This window comes from Coregonus clupeaformis, chromosome 1, assembly GCF_020615455.1.
Source record: "Coregonus clupeaformis isolate EN_2021a chromosome 1, ASM2061545v1, whole genome shotgun sequence".
NCBI classification, from domain to species: Eukaryota; Metazoa; Chordata; class Actinopteri; order Salmoniformes; family Salmonidae; genus Coregonus; species Coregonus clupeaformis.
In genome coordinates, this window is record NC_059192.1 from 36,345,719 (window position 1) to 36,361,046 (window position 15,328).

Below are 15,328 nucleotides of genomic sequence, written 5' to 3' on the forward strand. Positions count from 1 at the left end.
ATCGGAGACCAGCACATGGTGGCGCTCTTTTTCACTAAGCTACATTCATTAACCTTCAGAGTTCTCTTGATCCGGTTACCTTAGTTAGCTCGATCTGGAAGAGGTCGTAGTCATTGATGAAGGTGCCCAGCTTGGTGGCGCTCTGCCGTCCTGAACCCCCGATGCCCACCAGGAGAAGATGCCCGTTGTTTTGCTTGAGCACACGGCAGATACGCGAGATGTGCTCGATGGCAAACTTGAACATGACAAGGGACATGGGCGCCTTGCTGACGTTGTTGAACTCGTCCAGGTAGTAGTCCATCACGTTGGTCAGAACGTGCAGGTCGGTGATCTCGTCGTAGGCCTTGGCGTCCGAGTCGGGCTTGGCGTAGTCTCCGAAGAACAGGCTGCGGATCGTCTCGTCCACAACCTTGCCGCTAGGCGTCAGGTGGGTCAGCAGCTACATACAACAGGGGGCAGTAGAATGGATTTAGAATAAATAACATCTGCATTGCTCTTGAACTAGTAACCATTAGACTACACTAAATAAATCACACTTACACTAATGCAGAAGCCTGACAGAAGATACATGGTCAATTTGAAAGACAATGATCATCCAACAATGAAGAACTGTGAATGTATAATAAGTGTAATGTGGAACTTACCTTATCCATGCTCTGCTTGAAGTAGCCGGAAGTCCTCTCCTTTACAATGTTGAAGAATGTCTCTCTGTCCTCGTTGTCGATGAGGCGGTCGTAGAACACACGGTAGACCTCATGGATCCACAGGCGGATCAGCTTGTCTCCCTCCTGCTCACACAGAAACAGATCATACATAAATGAATACATAAAACATTTCGAATCTCCGCATATTTGTATTTTCACAAGGTACAGTATTTAGTATAAAAGTGATATAGAAGTTGTTAGCTATGAGCTGTTGTCATCTGGTCTTGCCTGGAGGTGCGTGGGTGGGCTGAGCAGCACCCCGCGGATCACCCTGGCAAAGTCCCTGAGGTTGAAGATGTAGTGGGACTTGGAGGGGGTGGGTAGGAAGCTTTCCATGGCATCCTGATAGACAGCCATGGTGGCCTGCACCATGATCTTCCCCAGTCTGGACACACAGACAACATACAGTGCATTTGGAAAGTATTCAGATCCCTTGACTTTTTCCACATTTTGTAACGTTACAGCCTTATTCTAAAATGGATTAAATTGCTTTTTTCCTCATCAATCTACACACAATACCCAATAATGACAAAGCAAAAACATGTTTTTAGAAATTTCTGCTAATTTATTAAAAATACAAAACTGTAATATCACATTTACAGTATTCAGACCCTTTACTCAGTACTTTGTTGAAGCACCTTTGGCATTGATTACAAGCTTGGCACACCTATATTTGGGGAGTTTCTCCCATTCTTCTCTGCAGATCCTCTCAAGCTCTGTCAGGTTGGATGGTCAGTGTTGCTGCACAGCTATTTTCAGGTCTCTCCAGAAATGTTAGATTGGGTTCAAGTCCGGGCTCTGGCTGGGCCACTCAAGGACATTCAGATACTTGTCCCGAAGCCACTCCTGCGTTGTCTTGGCTGTGTGCTTAGGGTCGTTGTCCTTTTGGAAGGTGAACCTTTGCCCCAGTCTGAGGTCCAGAGCACTCTGGAGCAGGTTTTCATCAAGGATCTCTCTGTACTTTGCTCCGTTCATCTTTCCCTCGATCCTGACTAGTCTCCCAGTCCCTGCCGCTGAAAAACATCCCCACAGCACGATGCTGCTGCCACCACCACGCTTCACCGTAGGGATGGTACCAGGTTTCCTCCAGACATGACACATGGCATTCAGGCCAAATAGTTCAATCTTGGTTTCATCAGACCAGAGAATCTTGTTTCTCATGGTCTTTAGGTGCCTTTTGGCAAACTCCAAGCGGGTTGTCATGTTCCTTTTACTGAGGAGTGGCTTCCGTCTGGCCACTCTACCATAAAGGCTTGATTGGTGGAGTGCTGGAAGGTTCTCCCATCTCCACAGAGGAACTCTGGAGCTCTGTCAGAGTGACCATCGGGTTCTTGGTCACCTCCCTGACCAAGGCCTTTCTCCCCTGATTGCTCAGTTTGGCCGGGCGGCCAGTTCTAGGAAGAGTCTTGGTGGTTCCAAACTTCTTCCATTTAAGAATGATGGAAGCCACTGCGTTCTTGGGGACCTTCAATGCTGCAGAAATATTTTCATCCCTTCCCCAGATCTGAGCCTCGACACAATCCTGTCTCGGAGCTCCGTGGACAATTCCATCGACCTCATGGCTTGGTTTTTGCTCTGACATGCACTGTCAACTGTGGGACCTTATATAGACAGGTGTATGCCTTTCCAAATCATGTCCAATCAATTGAATTTACCACCGGTGGACTCCAATCAAGTTCTAGAAACATCTCAAGTATGATCAATGGAAACAGGATGCACCTGAGCTCAATTTCGAGTCTCATAGCAAAGGGTCTGAATACTTATGTAAATAAGGTATTTCTGTTTTTAATTTTTAATACATCTCCAAACCTGTTTTCGCTTTGTCATTATGGGGTATTGTGTGTAGATTGATGATGAATTTGTTTTATTTAATCAATTTTAGAATAAGACTGTAACGTAACAACATGTAGAAAAAGTAAAGTGGGCTGAATACTTTCCGAATACACTGTAAGTCAGAGGTCAGAATGTATTCCATTGAGTGAGATGATCCATTGGTCCTACATATAGGCTCAGATTGCTTGAATGTTTCATGTTATCTCTCTGTCCTTTCCTCAACAACAGGGATTGTTGGTTACATCAATTGTTGGTTACAAGCCATTTAGGGGCCATTTTAATTGAACAGATATTAATGAATGTCTCTGTTCATCACCAAGTTCATCACTCTACAACACAAATGGGCCTTAGAACTGCATAGCCTCTCAATTCTAGGTAAGGATAAGTTTTAGACATCTCACCTATAGAAAGCAGCATCAAATCCCTTGCCAAAATGCCAGTCGGTAATGGAGGTGAATATCTTGCTCAGCGTCTCATGGTCAAAGGAGTCGATAGAAACAATATTCAAATGACGGGTGAAGCGGCCTATGATTTAAAAGAGAAACTAACTGGTAAACTTTTACAACAAAATTATATACACATTGAGAAAACCTACCTACTTGAAAAGGAAAACAATTTATGCATACCAAATCACTGAAGCAAAGGGTCTTGTTCAGTACGATCAAAACAGGAGAAACTGTTTTAAAATGGAGAGGTACTACCTCAACTTGTTCAATAAGAAACACTAATTGTTGTGCCTTACTGAACACCACCCAGTACTTGACGGCAAAGAAAGAGTACCTGAAATGTCATTCCTCCCCCCACCAGGGGGCCCCATAGCAGATACGAACAGAATGTCCACAATGTCAATCCTGGAGGTGTCCTTCTTGTCGTACCAGTGGTAGTGGTCGATCCACTGCCTCAGCAGCTCAATGGGTGGTTGGGCGCCATAGATCTCCTTGGCAGGCATGTTGAGGTCATCTGATAGATCAAAGGTCAGACTGATCACTAGTGTGAATCTCAATTGTATTTCCTTGATTACTCACATCCTCTCTCCTTGCCCCCTTTTTAAAATGCATTGGCAAAGAATATTCAAGGTTCCTCCAATCTGACCTTCTCTCCAATGCGTTTTGAGCAGGGGAGAACAACTGTCCCCTCTCATTAAAGCCACGAAGTTCAAAGCTGACCATGGTACTGCAGGCATTGTTTGCAGAAAACAGGATCCCCCATTATAGTGAATGGGAAAATGGCAATCTTCGTGGTCAATCTTCATGTAAATAAATGAACAATTCTAAGACAACCATGGTACCAATAATTGCTTCTATTACACCAGATGTATGTCCTTGAACCACACATAGAAGAAGATCTACAGGGATGTAGCTCAGTTGGTAGAGCATGGCGTTTGCAACGCCAGGGTTGTGGGTTCGATTCCCACAGGGGGCCAGTATGAAATGTTTTTTTTTTTTATAATTATGTATGCACTCACTAACTGTAAGTCGCTCTGGATAAGAGCGTCTGCTAAATGACGTAAATGTAAATCTTAAGGATAATTTTATTTCTAATGGCAGCCTGCAGTACCCTGGTCGGCATTCGACTTGAGATACTCAATGAGAGGGCGCAGTACTAAGCTAGCCTGCAATGTCACTTCCTGGAGTAGCTCAAACTGCGCATGTTATGTATCCATGAGATGCCATCTTAACCATCTTTTTTGGCTTCAAATGCGCTATTGAGTCTTCATATAGGAATTAATGGTGTCACGTGATCAATGGCTTTGTCCATTCATATACAGTCATTGGTTTTGAGGAGGGGAGGAGAGAGGACGTGAGGAAACAAGGAACTGAGGTTTCATACACTCTTTAAAGGTGAAATGGTAGGGGAGACACTGGTTGTGTCCAAAATGGCACCCTATTTCCTATATAGTGCACTTCTTTTGAGGGGAAAAAGTAGTGCACTATATACAGAATAGGGTGCCATGTCAGACCTGTGTTAAGCATTGAGTAGCATGGACCAGAGTAACGTGCTCCACTGAGTGTCCTACTCATTCCTTACCCACGTAGACGACACACTTCTTTCCCATGGGTGGCCCGAACACGCCCTTCCTCCGGCGGTCCAGCTTGCCCATGATAATGTCCTGGGTCTGGTTGGCTGAGGTGCGTGCCGAGAAGTTGATGCAGTTGGGTGTGTAGCGCTCCTTAGGCAGCTTGAGCAGAAAGCTGTTGTTGATGACTGACTTGCCCGTGCCGGTGGGCCCCACGAACAGCATGGGCACCTCGTGGGCCAGGTAGGTCTGCAGGAAGAACAGCTGACGGGCTGTCTCCATGGTGGGGATGATCAGGTCTGACACCTAATAGGGGGAATAGAGAGCATGACAACCTGGTTACTCCCATTTCAATTCCTCCCAATCACTAGTAAACTGACAAGGAGAAGAGATTTTACAGAACATGGCAACCCAGTTATAGCCCCATTTGACCCCCTCTATTAGTCACACTCTTAGGTAAACAACTGACATTGGCTCCAGCGGCAATAGTGGACTCCTCCTTGGTGATGGAATCAGTCCATGTATTCCACTGCCCTGTGCCTTGCTTGTGGAAGTAGTAGTCATAGACGGTGCCTACAGAGGAGGAAAACTAAAATGACTAATTGTACCTTTAATTATTGTATTGAGCAAGTGAAAGAATCAATCAAACTTTATTATATAGCACATTTCTTACGACAAATGCATTTCAAGGTGCTTAACAAATAAAATAATAAAACGTGAAGAAGATAAAACCAAAAAGTTTCTATGCAAATATAAAATCAAGATAGACATCAATAAAATTAAGAGATCAATTGAAATCATAAAACAATAGTAAGATAACAGTGGATACGAGAGACTAATGCAGCAATAAATAAAAGGGGATAAAATTAGATACATAAAAAGGGATAAAATCAGATACATAAAAAGGGATATAATCAGTTACATAAAAAGGGATATAATCAGATACATAAAAAGGATATAATCAGATACATAAAAAGGGATATAATCAGATACATAAAAAGGGATAATAATCAGATACATAAAAAGGGATATAATCAGATACATAAAAAGGGATATAATCAGATACATAAAAAGGGATAATAATCAGATACATAAAAAGGGATAATAATCAGATACATAAAAAGGGATATAATCAGATACATAAAAAGGGATCAAATAAATAAAGTAGATAATATGGCTAATATTGGTAAAAGCACAGCTAAAAAGACATGTCTTAAGCAGCAACGCTTTGGGACTGTTGTCAGGTATGGTTGTCAGTCACAGCACAACTCATTGATAGGGTCATGTCACCTCTCTCAGGGAAGACGTTGTTCTTGGTCAGTTTGACACTTTTGGGCCGGGGGTGGTTGTCATCCATGCCCATGATCAGGTTCCTGTAGAAGGCGTCAAACTTATTGCGGCTGTCCCCGTTGATGGTCCCGCCCACACTCCACACCACAGCGAATAGGAACAGGCCCTGCAGCCACATGGTCACCTGCTGACTGGACATGGGCTCTGCGCCATTGGTCCCCGATGCTGCAATGTCGTCTGGTGAAGGAGTCCAGGCGCAGCAACACACATACAAAGGAACAGTCGCACACATACATACATACATACAAGGTCATCAATCAATGAGAAAGGTCTTCTAAACCTTCTCCAGACAGATAGAACACCAGTTTATGTCTGGAATTCATAGTTTGACAGTATCATGAAACAGCTGTGTGTTGGCTGACCTAGGAGACAGGTGTAGAGCCTCATCAGGCTGTAGGTCAGGTGGATGGGGGACGTTGACACCAGGAAACGACACTCTCTGGAGGTGAAGTCCAGACAGGGCTGGACCAGCCAGTTGAACATGTCCACAATCTGCAGAAAGACATGAGATGGTGTGTCACACATAATATAATGGAAAGGGGATACCTAGTCAGTTGCACAACTGAATGCATTCAACCGAAATGGGTCTTATAACCCAGAACACAATGGACAAAGTATGGTACAAATCATTGATTATGCTGTATGGTGATAATTACAGTTGAAGTCGGAAGTTAACATACACCTTAGCCAAATACATTTAAACTCAGTTTTTTCACAATTCCTGACATTTAATCCTAGTAAAAATTCCCTGTTTTAGGTCAGTTAGGATCACCACATTATTTTAAGAATGTGAAATGTCAGAATAATAGTAGAGAGAATGATTTATTTCAGCTTTTATTTCTTTCATCACATTCCCAGTGGGTCAGAAGTTTACATACACTCAATTAGTATTTGGTAGCATTGCCTTTAAATTGTTTAACTTGGGTCAAATGTTTCGGGTAGCCTTCCACAAGCTTCCCACAATAAGTTGGGTGAATTTTGGCCCATTCCTCCTGACAGAGCTGGTGTAACTGAGTCAGGTTTGTAGGCCTCCTTGCTCGCACACACTTTTTCAGTTCTGCCCACACATTTTCTATAGGATTGATGTCAGGGCTTTGTGATGGCCACTCCAATACCTTGACTTTGTTGTCCTTAAGCCATTTTGCCACAACTTTGGAAGTATGCTTGGGGTGATTGTCCATTTGGAAGACCCATTTGCGACCAAGCTTTAACTTCCTGACTGATGTCTTGAGATGTTGCTTCAATATATCCACATAATTTTCCTTCCTCATGATGCCATCTATTTTGTGAAGTGCACCAGTCCCTCCTGCAGCAAAGCACCCCCACAGCATGATGCTGCCACCACTGTGTTTCACGGTTGGGATGGTGTTCTTCGACTTGCAAGCTACCCCCTTTTTCCTCCAAACATAATGATGGTCATTATGGCCAAACAGTTCTATTTTAGTTTCATCAGACCAGAGGACATTTTTCTAAAAAGTACAATCTTTGTCCCCATGTGCAGTTGCAAACCGTAGTCTGGCCTTTTTATGGCAGTTTTGGAGCAGTGGCTTCTTCCTTGCTGAGCGGCCTTTCAGGTTATGTTGATATAGGACTCGTTTTACTGTGGATATAGATACTTTTGTACCTGTGTCCTCCAGCATCTTCACAAGGTCCTTTGCTGTTGTTCTGGGATTTATTTGCACTTTCGCACCAAAGTACGTTCATATCTAGGAGACAGAAAGCGTCTCCTTCCTGAGCGGTATGACGGCTGCGTGGTCCCATGGTGTTTATACTTGCGTACTATTGTTTGTACAGATTAACGTGGAAACCTTCAGGCGTTTGGAAATTGCTCCCAAGGATGAACCAGACTTGTGGAGGTCTACAATTATTTTTCTGAGGTCTTGGCTGATTTCTTTTGATTTTCCGATGATGTCAAGCAAAGAGGCACTGAGTTTGAAGGTAGGCCTTGAAATACATCCACAGGTACACCTCCAATTGACTCAAATTATGTCAATTAGCCTATCAGAAGCTTCTAAAGCCATGACATCCTTTTCTGGAATTTTCCAAGCTGTTTAAAGGCACAATCAACTTAGTGTATGTATACTTCTGACCCACTGGAATTGTGATACAGTGAATTATAAGTGAAATAATCTGTCTGTAAACAATTGTTGGAAAAATGACTTGTGTCATGCACAAAGTAGATGTCCTAACCGACTTGCCAAAACTATAGTTTGTTAACAAGAAATGTTTGGAGTGGTTGAAAAACAAGTTTTAATGACTCCAACCTAAGTGTATGTAAACTTCCAACTTCAACTGTATCTAAGAATATTAAAACTGAACCTCCTTAAGTAAAACAAAAAAGAAAACAGTGTGAGTTTTTGTATGTGTCTGTTCTCACCAGGTCCCTGTGTTCAGTGCTCAGGCTTTCAGGCAAGGTGTCCATGTAGGAGTCTCTAAGAGGGGCCCAGCCTAACTGGTGAGGCTCCATATAGATCATACCACATCTGAAGATACAAGGACAGCCAGCCATGTACGATTCATTAAATCTTAACTTCCACCTAAATCCACCTAGTCTTCAATTGACATTAATAGATGTCTAAGTGAACATTCTAGTTAAGTGGAAGTTAAGATTCACCCCTAAAAGCAGAACAATCATTTATTCATCAAAGTATCAACAACCAGCTACCAACTTGCTATCCTACACCTGGTTGACTCAACACCCAACCAGAAGAATGGTTTGCTCCTTTCTTCCAGTCACAAAATACAGTAAGCCACAACATATTGAATTTGAGTACTTCTCGAAAACAGTGTCCCCCCCCCACTCACCTGCTGACCGTAGCTGGGGAGGCCTGTTCCAGGTCGGCCGTCTCAAAGATCAGACTCATCTTAGCGCTCATCTGGATGATCTCACCACTCATCAGACACAGCTACAGAGAACAGTACAAAACCTACCTTAGTGCTTGGCACTAGACAAACAGGGCACTCATTATATCATCAATGGACACTGCACTACTGTCCAAAGAGGGTAATAATGGTAAAAGGTGACTTGTAGTCACTGGAAGAAGTGAAAAGAAAACTCTCGTAACAATTTACTCAAAGCAGACCAGAAATAATGCTTAATTACTTGTTATAAGCGTGTATGAGCCTCTATAACCTCTTATTATAAAGCTTATATGTTATGTCTCTCTATAACCAGATTTCCATCCAACCTTTTTAGGAGAGTAAAGTAAATGTGAGATTTAAAAAAAGATATGGAAATACTACAAGGTGGGATCTTTTTGTGTCGGTAAAATTAATAATGCGAGAAATTGTGCTTTTATGCGCAAATATTGATATAATAACCATCATATCGAAGTAAACTTTGAGTCACACGACTATATGTTGTGTGGTCCTCCCACTACGACTCGGGAAAGCATGCAGTTTATTAGGCTACAGATGAAATAAGTTATGATGAACTTCACAGGGTGGTGAAAGTGCACAGAGATGAGTTTGATGCTCCTTTCCAATAAATATCGAGGGTCTTATTCTGGTGACATGATGATCAATGCTTGGCCTTTTATCCTCAATAACACATCTCTGGCGGGAAAATGTTTTTATGTAGATTTTAGAATATTTGCATGAAAATCTGTTGCCAATTGAATGTAAACCTAGCTTATGAAGCTAACTCCCTACCTTCTTGTTGTCGTCCAGCACTGTGTTCATGTTCTCGATCCACACAGCGTCGATAGGCCCGTCGAAGAGGATCCACTGGCGGTCGTCCGAGGTGGATACGGCCTGCTCCCTGAAGGAGACGGCCAGCACCCCGTCCGACCACTCGTGGCTGACAGTGTCGAAGCAACCGTACAGCTGGCCCATGGTGATGGCCTTGGGGTTGATGATCCGGTAGTCGACCGCAAACTCCTCCATCAGACCAGCTGGTGGTAAAGAGGATGCCAGAGGATGGAAACATGATGACCGTAAAAATAGAATATATAGAGTGGGTATCATCATATTTTGGTGCAATTTATTTGTTGTTACCAAAACTGGCACTACTTTTGGCTTGATAATGTGGACTTTCGATGTCATAAAGATGCTGCCTGGTAGGACTAACCTTCAAACAGATCACCCAAGGCCCCAGCCAGGACTTTATAGGCAGAGGTCTTCCCACCCAGAGGGTCTCCCACGATCATGAAACCATGACGCACCAGCATCATATCATACACCTATCAACACAAAAGAACCAAAGGGAGAAGTTCTTACAGCATTGTTCCTTATTTAACCACAATATCGTAGAAAATAGGTGAGGTTGAGGTATCAGTGACACTGAGAAGGACATAGAAATGCTGGCATTTTGTTTTGGATTACCTGGATGATTTTGCCGATGAACCAGGGCACAGGCTGGAGCTGGAGCTTGGTGATGTTGTCATTCAGGGCCTGCATGAGAAGCTCGTAGTCTGGTTTGGGAAGGACCACTCCAGGGAAAAGATCCGATATGATACCCTATGGATACAATTCAAGCATACAGTCATGTGTGAAAGTGTGAGAGATATGACAGACAAGTTAAAATGTGAACTAACAGGTGAAAAGCTAAGAAAGCTCTGACAGAATTAGCTTCTGTGGAGAAGCATAAAATTACTCAGTTTATAATGATGACATTGGTGCATAGCAAATTGGCCAGTGTTACCTAGTGTTGATTTTTCAGTGTAACATTTCTAGTGTTGATTCCGGAGTGCAATTATCTCTGTAAATGTTAAATTAGCACTTATTGGTGTAAATTAACCTCAGTGTTGGTTTTAATAACCAGAGTTTAACTAAAACCACACCCATCATTATCATATTTCCCAGGATGCTCTATTGCAGGTTCATTTTTAGAATAGTTTATTTCAATATCTATGTTTTTGCATGTACATTGATTGATTAATTAATCTTATGCTACTCAAATATTAATAATATATACTACCGTTCAAAAGTTTGGGGTCACTTAGAAATGTCCTTGTTTTCCATGAAAACATCCATGAAATGAGTTTGAATAGGAAATATAGCAAAATGAATAGGAAATGTAGTCATTGACAAGGTTAGAAATAATGATTTTTAATTGAAATAATAATTGTTTCCTTCAAACTTTGCTTTCGTCAAAGAATCCTCCATTTGCAGCAATTACAGACTTGCAGACCTTTGGCATTCTAGTTGTCCATTTGTTGAGGTAATCTGAAGAGATTTCACCCCATGCTTCCTGAAGCACCTCCTACAAGTTGAATTGGCTTGATGGGCACTTCTTACGTACCATACGGTCAAGCTGCTCCCACAACAGCTCAATAGGGTTGAGATCCGGTGACTGTGCTGGCCACTCCATTATAGACAGAATACCAGCTGACTGCTTCTTCCCTAAATAGTTATTGCATAGTTTGGAGCTGTGCTTTGGAAATTGGCTCCAATCAAGCGCTGTCCACAGGGTATGGCATGGCGTTGCAAAATGGAGTGATAGCCTTCCTTCTTCAAGATCCCTTTTACCCTGTACAAATCTCCCACTTTACCACCACCAAAGCTTCACAGACCATCACATTGCCTCCACCATGCTTGACAGATGGCATCAAGCACTCCTCGAGCATCTTTTCATTTGGTCTGCGTCTCACAAATGTTCTTCTTTGTGATCCGAACACCTCAAACTTTGATTTGTCTGTCCATAACACTTTTTCCCAATCTTTCCTCTGTCCAGTGTCTGTGTTCTTTCGCCCATCTTAATCTTTTATTTTTATTGGCCAGTCTGAGATATGGCTTTTTCTTTGCAATTCTGCCTAGAAGGTCAGCATCCCGGAGTCGCCTCTTCACTGTTGACGTTGAGACTGGTGTTTTGTGGGTACTATTTAATGAAGCTGCCAGTTGAGGACCTGTGAGGCGTCGGTTTCTCAAACTAGACACTCTAATGTATTTGTCCTCTTGCTCAGTTGTGCACCGGGGCCTCCCACTCCTCTTTCTATTCTGGTTAGAGCCAGTTTGCACTGTTCTGTGAAGGGAGTAGTACACAGCGTTGTACGAGATCTTCAGTTTCTTGGCAATTTCTCGCATGGAATAGCCTTCATTTCTCAGAACAAGAATAGACTGACGAGTTTCAGAAGAAAGTTATTTGTTTCTGGCCATTTTGAGCCTGTAATCGAACCCACAATTGCTGGTGCTCCAGATACTCAACTAGTCTCAAGAAGGCCAGTTTTATTGCTTCCTTAATCAGCACAGTTTTTAGCTGTGCTAACATAATTGCAAAAGGGTTTTCTAATGATCAATTAGCCATTTAGCAAACACAACGTGCCATTGGAACACAGTCTGATGTAGATATTCCATTAGAAATCAGCCGTTTCCAGCTACAATAGCCATTTACAACATTAACAATGTCTACACTGTATTTCTGATCAATTTGATGTTATTTTAATGTACAAAATAATTGCTTTTCTTTCGAAAACAAGGACATTTCTAAGTGACCCCAAACTTTTGAACGGTAGTGTACATTTTTCTAAACTAATCCAATCTGTTACTTGGACATATTGCACCCGTTACTGAAATGGTTGTTCCAGTTTAGATGCTTTAGGTAGTCTCATATCTTATTCTTCCCAACCCTGGCAGTCATTCTGAATGCAGGTCGTGGGTGAATACAAATTCCAAATATTTGATATCCCCACTCTGGCTGGATTCTAATAGGAATTACACATCACTTTGCAAGCCAGCATAATGTGACTTGATGTGGCCTGTAAACCATGAGTTTGAGGCCACTGTATTAGGGTAAAACTAGGCCCTCAAAATAAGGCCTTATGAAATACGTATTGTAATAATCACATTTTAATTATAACATATTTGCTTAGGATCTCACCTGGTAAAGGCCACAGGACTGAACATGAATGAATGCAACCACCATTTCTCTGTCACTAACAAATACAGTCATGGGTGGTCACTCTACAATTCAGTCGAAAGGCAAGGCACACTGGGAAATGCAAATAAGGCTTTACACTAAGCAAAGTGGTAATTTAATACTGAAAAGTGTGGACCCGTATAGACACTGGAACTGTGTTAAATTTAACTCTCAGCGTTGAATTAACACTGGAGAATTTGCTGTGTGACAATGATGACATTGGTTACCTAGATAGAGAAATCCTGTAAAAAACAGCCCGATAAGATATACAAAATCAGGGTATACCAAATCAGTTGCGTTATCAACAAGAAGTGTGACAAAGCTGAAGAATGCTGAAACATAAGCGACATTACTTGAAACAGAGGCACATCCTGGGCCAGAAACTTGGCCATGTTGACATCCATCAGTGCTCTGAGCAGCAGAACACTCTCGTTCTCCTTTGGGTACTTCAGTTTTAGGTTCCCCGCGGCAGTCAGGACTGATTTCACGGCACGCATACCATAGTCGTAGTGATGCTGCGAGGACAGCTGCTCTGAACACAGGCGGTAAGTGGCCACAATCTTCCCGGCAAGACTGATAGGAACACCAGGAAAGGGAGTTTATTTAGTCAATGTGAGGAGTTAGAGAACTATGTATGACTAGACAACCACAGTAGATTAGTTATATATCAGTATGATTCATACCTGCGAGACTCGATAAAACCCACGGAGTAAAGTGAGATCTCACCAATGAGACCGTAGTCAGGCACCATCATAGCCACCGTACGGAAAAGAACCTGCAAGAGAAGATTCTTATTGTTTTTCTTGCAACAATCCTAATGATAAACTAGTTTAACTATACAATGTAAATTGTGACCTATCCCTTTAAGTTTCAAATAACTACTGTTGATCCTATAGTCAGTAGTATGTGTACAGTACCTTGAGGTTGTCTGGGAGCTCGGCCCTGCCTGCGTAGCCAGGGTTCATAGTGATGAAGACTGAGCAAGTGGGATTGAGGGACAACTCGGTCCCCTCGAACATGAAGGTCTTCAGGTCCCTGGCGATGGCCTGCTGGATACTCAGCACCTGCTGGGCCACCACAGACAGCACCTCCACTTCGATTCGGTTGAACTCGTCGAAGCAGGCCCAAGCCCCGGATTGTGCCAGTCCTTTGAAGAACTTACTCATGGCCTTGTAGTCCAGGCCATCAGAGCAGTTGAACACCACACACTGAGAGAAGCAAAGAACAAGACATAACAAATCAAATTGTAGTGAATGAATGCAATTAAATATGATACCTGAAGACTGACCAAACACAGGTAAACACTATCTGTTAGCTTTGGGTGAAAGTCAAGACACAGTAATGCATTATCATGTACCTGCTTAGCCAGGGCTTTGGCCAGATCCTTGGTGGTCTCAGTCTTGCCTGTGCCTGCAGGTCCCTCTGGGGCTCCTCCCAGGTTAAGCTTCAGAGCACCCATCAGTGTCCTATGGGAACACATAACATGCCACCTCCAATATGACATGACTGTTTTCTTTTCATTGACATACAGTGCATTTCAATATCCTTATGGAATAGCATATGTGCCCATGTATGTACAGTATCATTGCATTATAACCATGGTCATGGTCGGTTCATGACTAAGTTAGTGGTAAGTCAACCAAGTCGTGGTTACAGCTGATGACTGACCTATAGCAGCGGTCAGTGAGTGGGGTGATGACCAGACGGCCGGAGTTTCCCAGGTACTCGTAGCCGTACTTGACAGTGGTGGTGATCATACGCAGGCGCACGTCTCCGTCCTCCCAAAAGTACCTCAGCTGACTGATCCAGGAGAAGTCATTCAGGGAGGAGATACGGTCCTCAGCCAGTTTAGCTACCACGTCCCGAGCTGGGAGAGAGAGGAGAGTGTGTGAGTGAGAAAATGAGTGTGTGTGAGAGATTTGGCACTGACTTCCTCTGGGCTGTACTCAGAAGAAGAAGAAGAAGAAGAAGAAGAAGAAGAAGAAGAAGAAGAAGAAGAAGAAGAAGAAGAAGAAGAAGAAGAAGAAGAAGAAGAAGAAGAAGAAGAAGAATAACTAATATAAAGGAAAAAGTGGGACATACCGTGGACATCAATGACAGTGAGAGATCCTAAGGTCATTCTGGCCCCTCCATTCAGCTTCCCACGCACCAGCTCCACAATGTCAGCTATTTGGGCATTGCTCTTATCCACATAGGCCTTAGAATAGATCAACATATACATTCAATTACAACAGATGGTGACAATATAATGTATTAATTAATTAGAGGGAAGTTGAAAGACAACAGTGTTTCATCAGGAACTGGGTCAAGTGGGCGGGGCTACATTAGGTGAATAAGGATGTAGAGTAATACCACAGAGTTTCTAAACCCAGAGGCGCAACATCGCGAGACTTCGAGGAACGATTGCGAAGCAGACCAAGGGTTTGTGGTTAGAGAAGTCAATGAGAGAAGTGAAACATTCTTACTTAGTTGTTCATTTTCTCGATATCTAAAGGCACAACCTAGATTACAGCCAATGTCTTAAGCAGTTGAACATGTTATTACTCCAACCTGGTGAAAGTGACAAAC

General features: G+C 42.7%; 1 protein-coding gene across 1 annotated transcript in view; it reads right to left on the minus strand.

Annotated features, from left to right (window-relative positions):
• dnah3 (dynein axonemal heavy chain 3) overlaps positions 1 to 15,328 on the minus strand; it is a 52,012-nt gene that overhangs the window by 18,958 nt on the left and 17,726 nt on the right. The window contains 20 exon segments of the mRNA XM_045221217.1: positions 80 to 439; positions 645 to 788; positions 933 to 1,089; positions 2,939 to 3,062; positions 3,318 to 3,497; positions 4,566 to 4,860; positions 5,024 to 5,127; positions 5,845 to 6,081; positions 6,267 to 6,396; positions 8,282 to 8,387; positions 8,710 to 8,810; positions 9,556 to 9,797; positions 9,974 to 10,085; positions 10,228 to 10,362; positions 13,114 to 13,333; positions 13,444 to 13,535; positions 13,678 to 13,968; positions 14,118 to 14,226; positions 14,429 to 14,627; positions 14,843 to 14,957. Of these exon segments, the coding sequence (XP_045077152.1) occupies positions 80 to 439; positions 645 to 788; positions 933 to 1,089; positions 2,939 to 3,062; positions 3,318 to 3,497; positions 4,566 to 4,860; positions 5,024 to 5,127; positions 5,845 to 6,081; positions 6,267 to 6,396; positions 8,282 to 8,387; positions 8,710 to 8,810; positions 9,556 to 9,797; positions 9,974 to 10,085; positions 10,228 to 10,362; positions 13,114 to 13,333; positions 13,444 to 13,535; positions 13,678 to 13,968; positions 14,118 to 14,226; positions 14,429 to 14,627; positions 14,843 to 14,957 (3,453 nt within the window).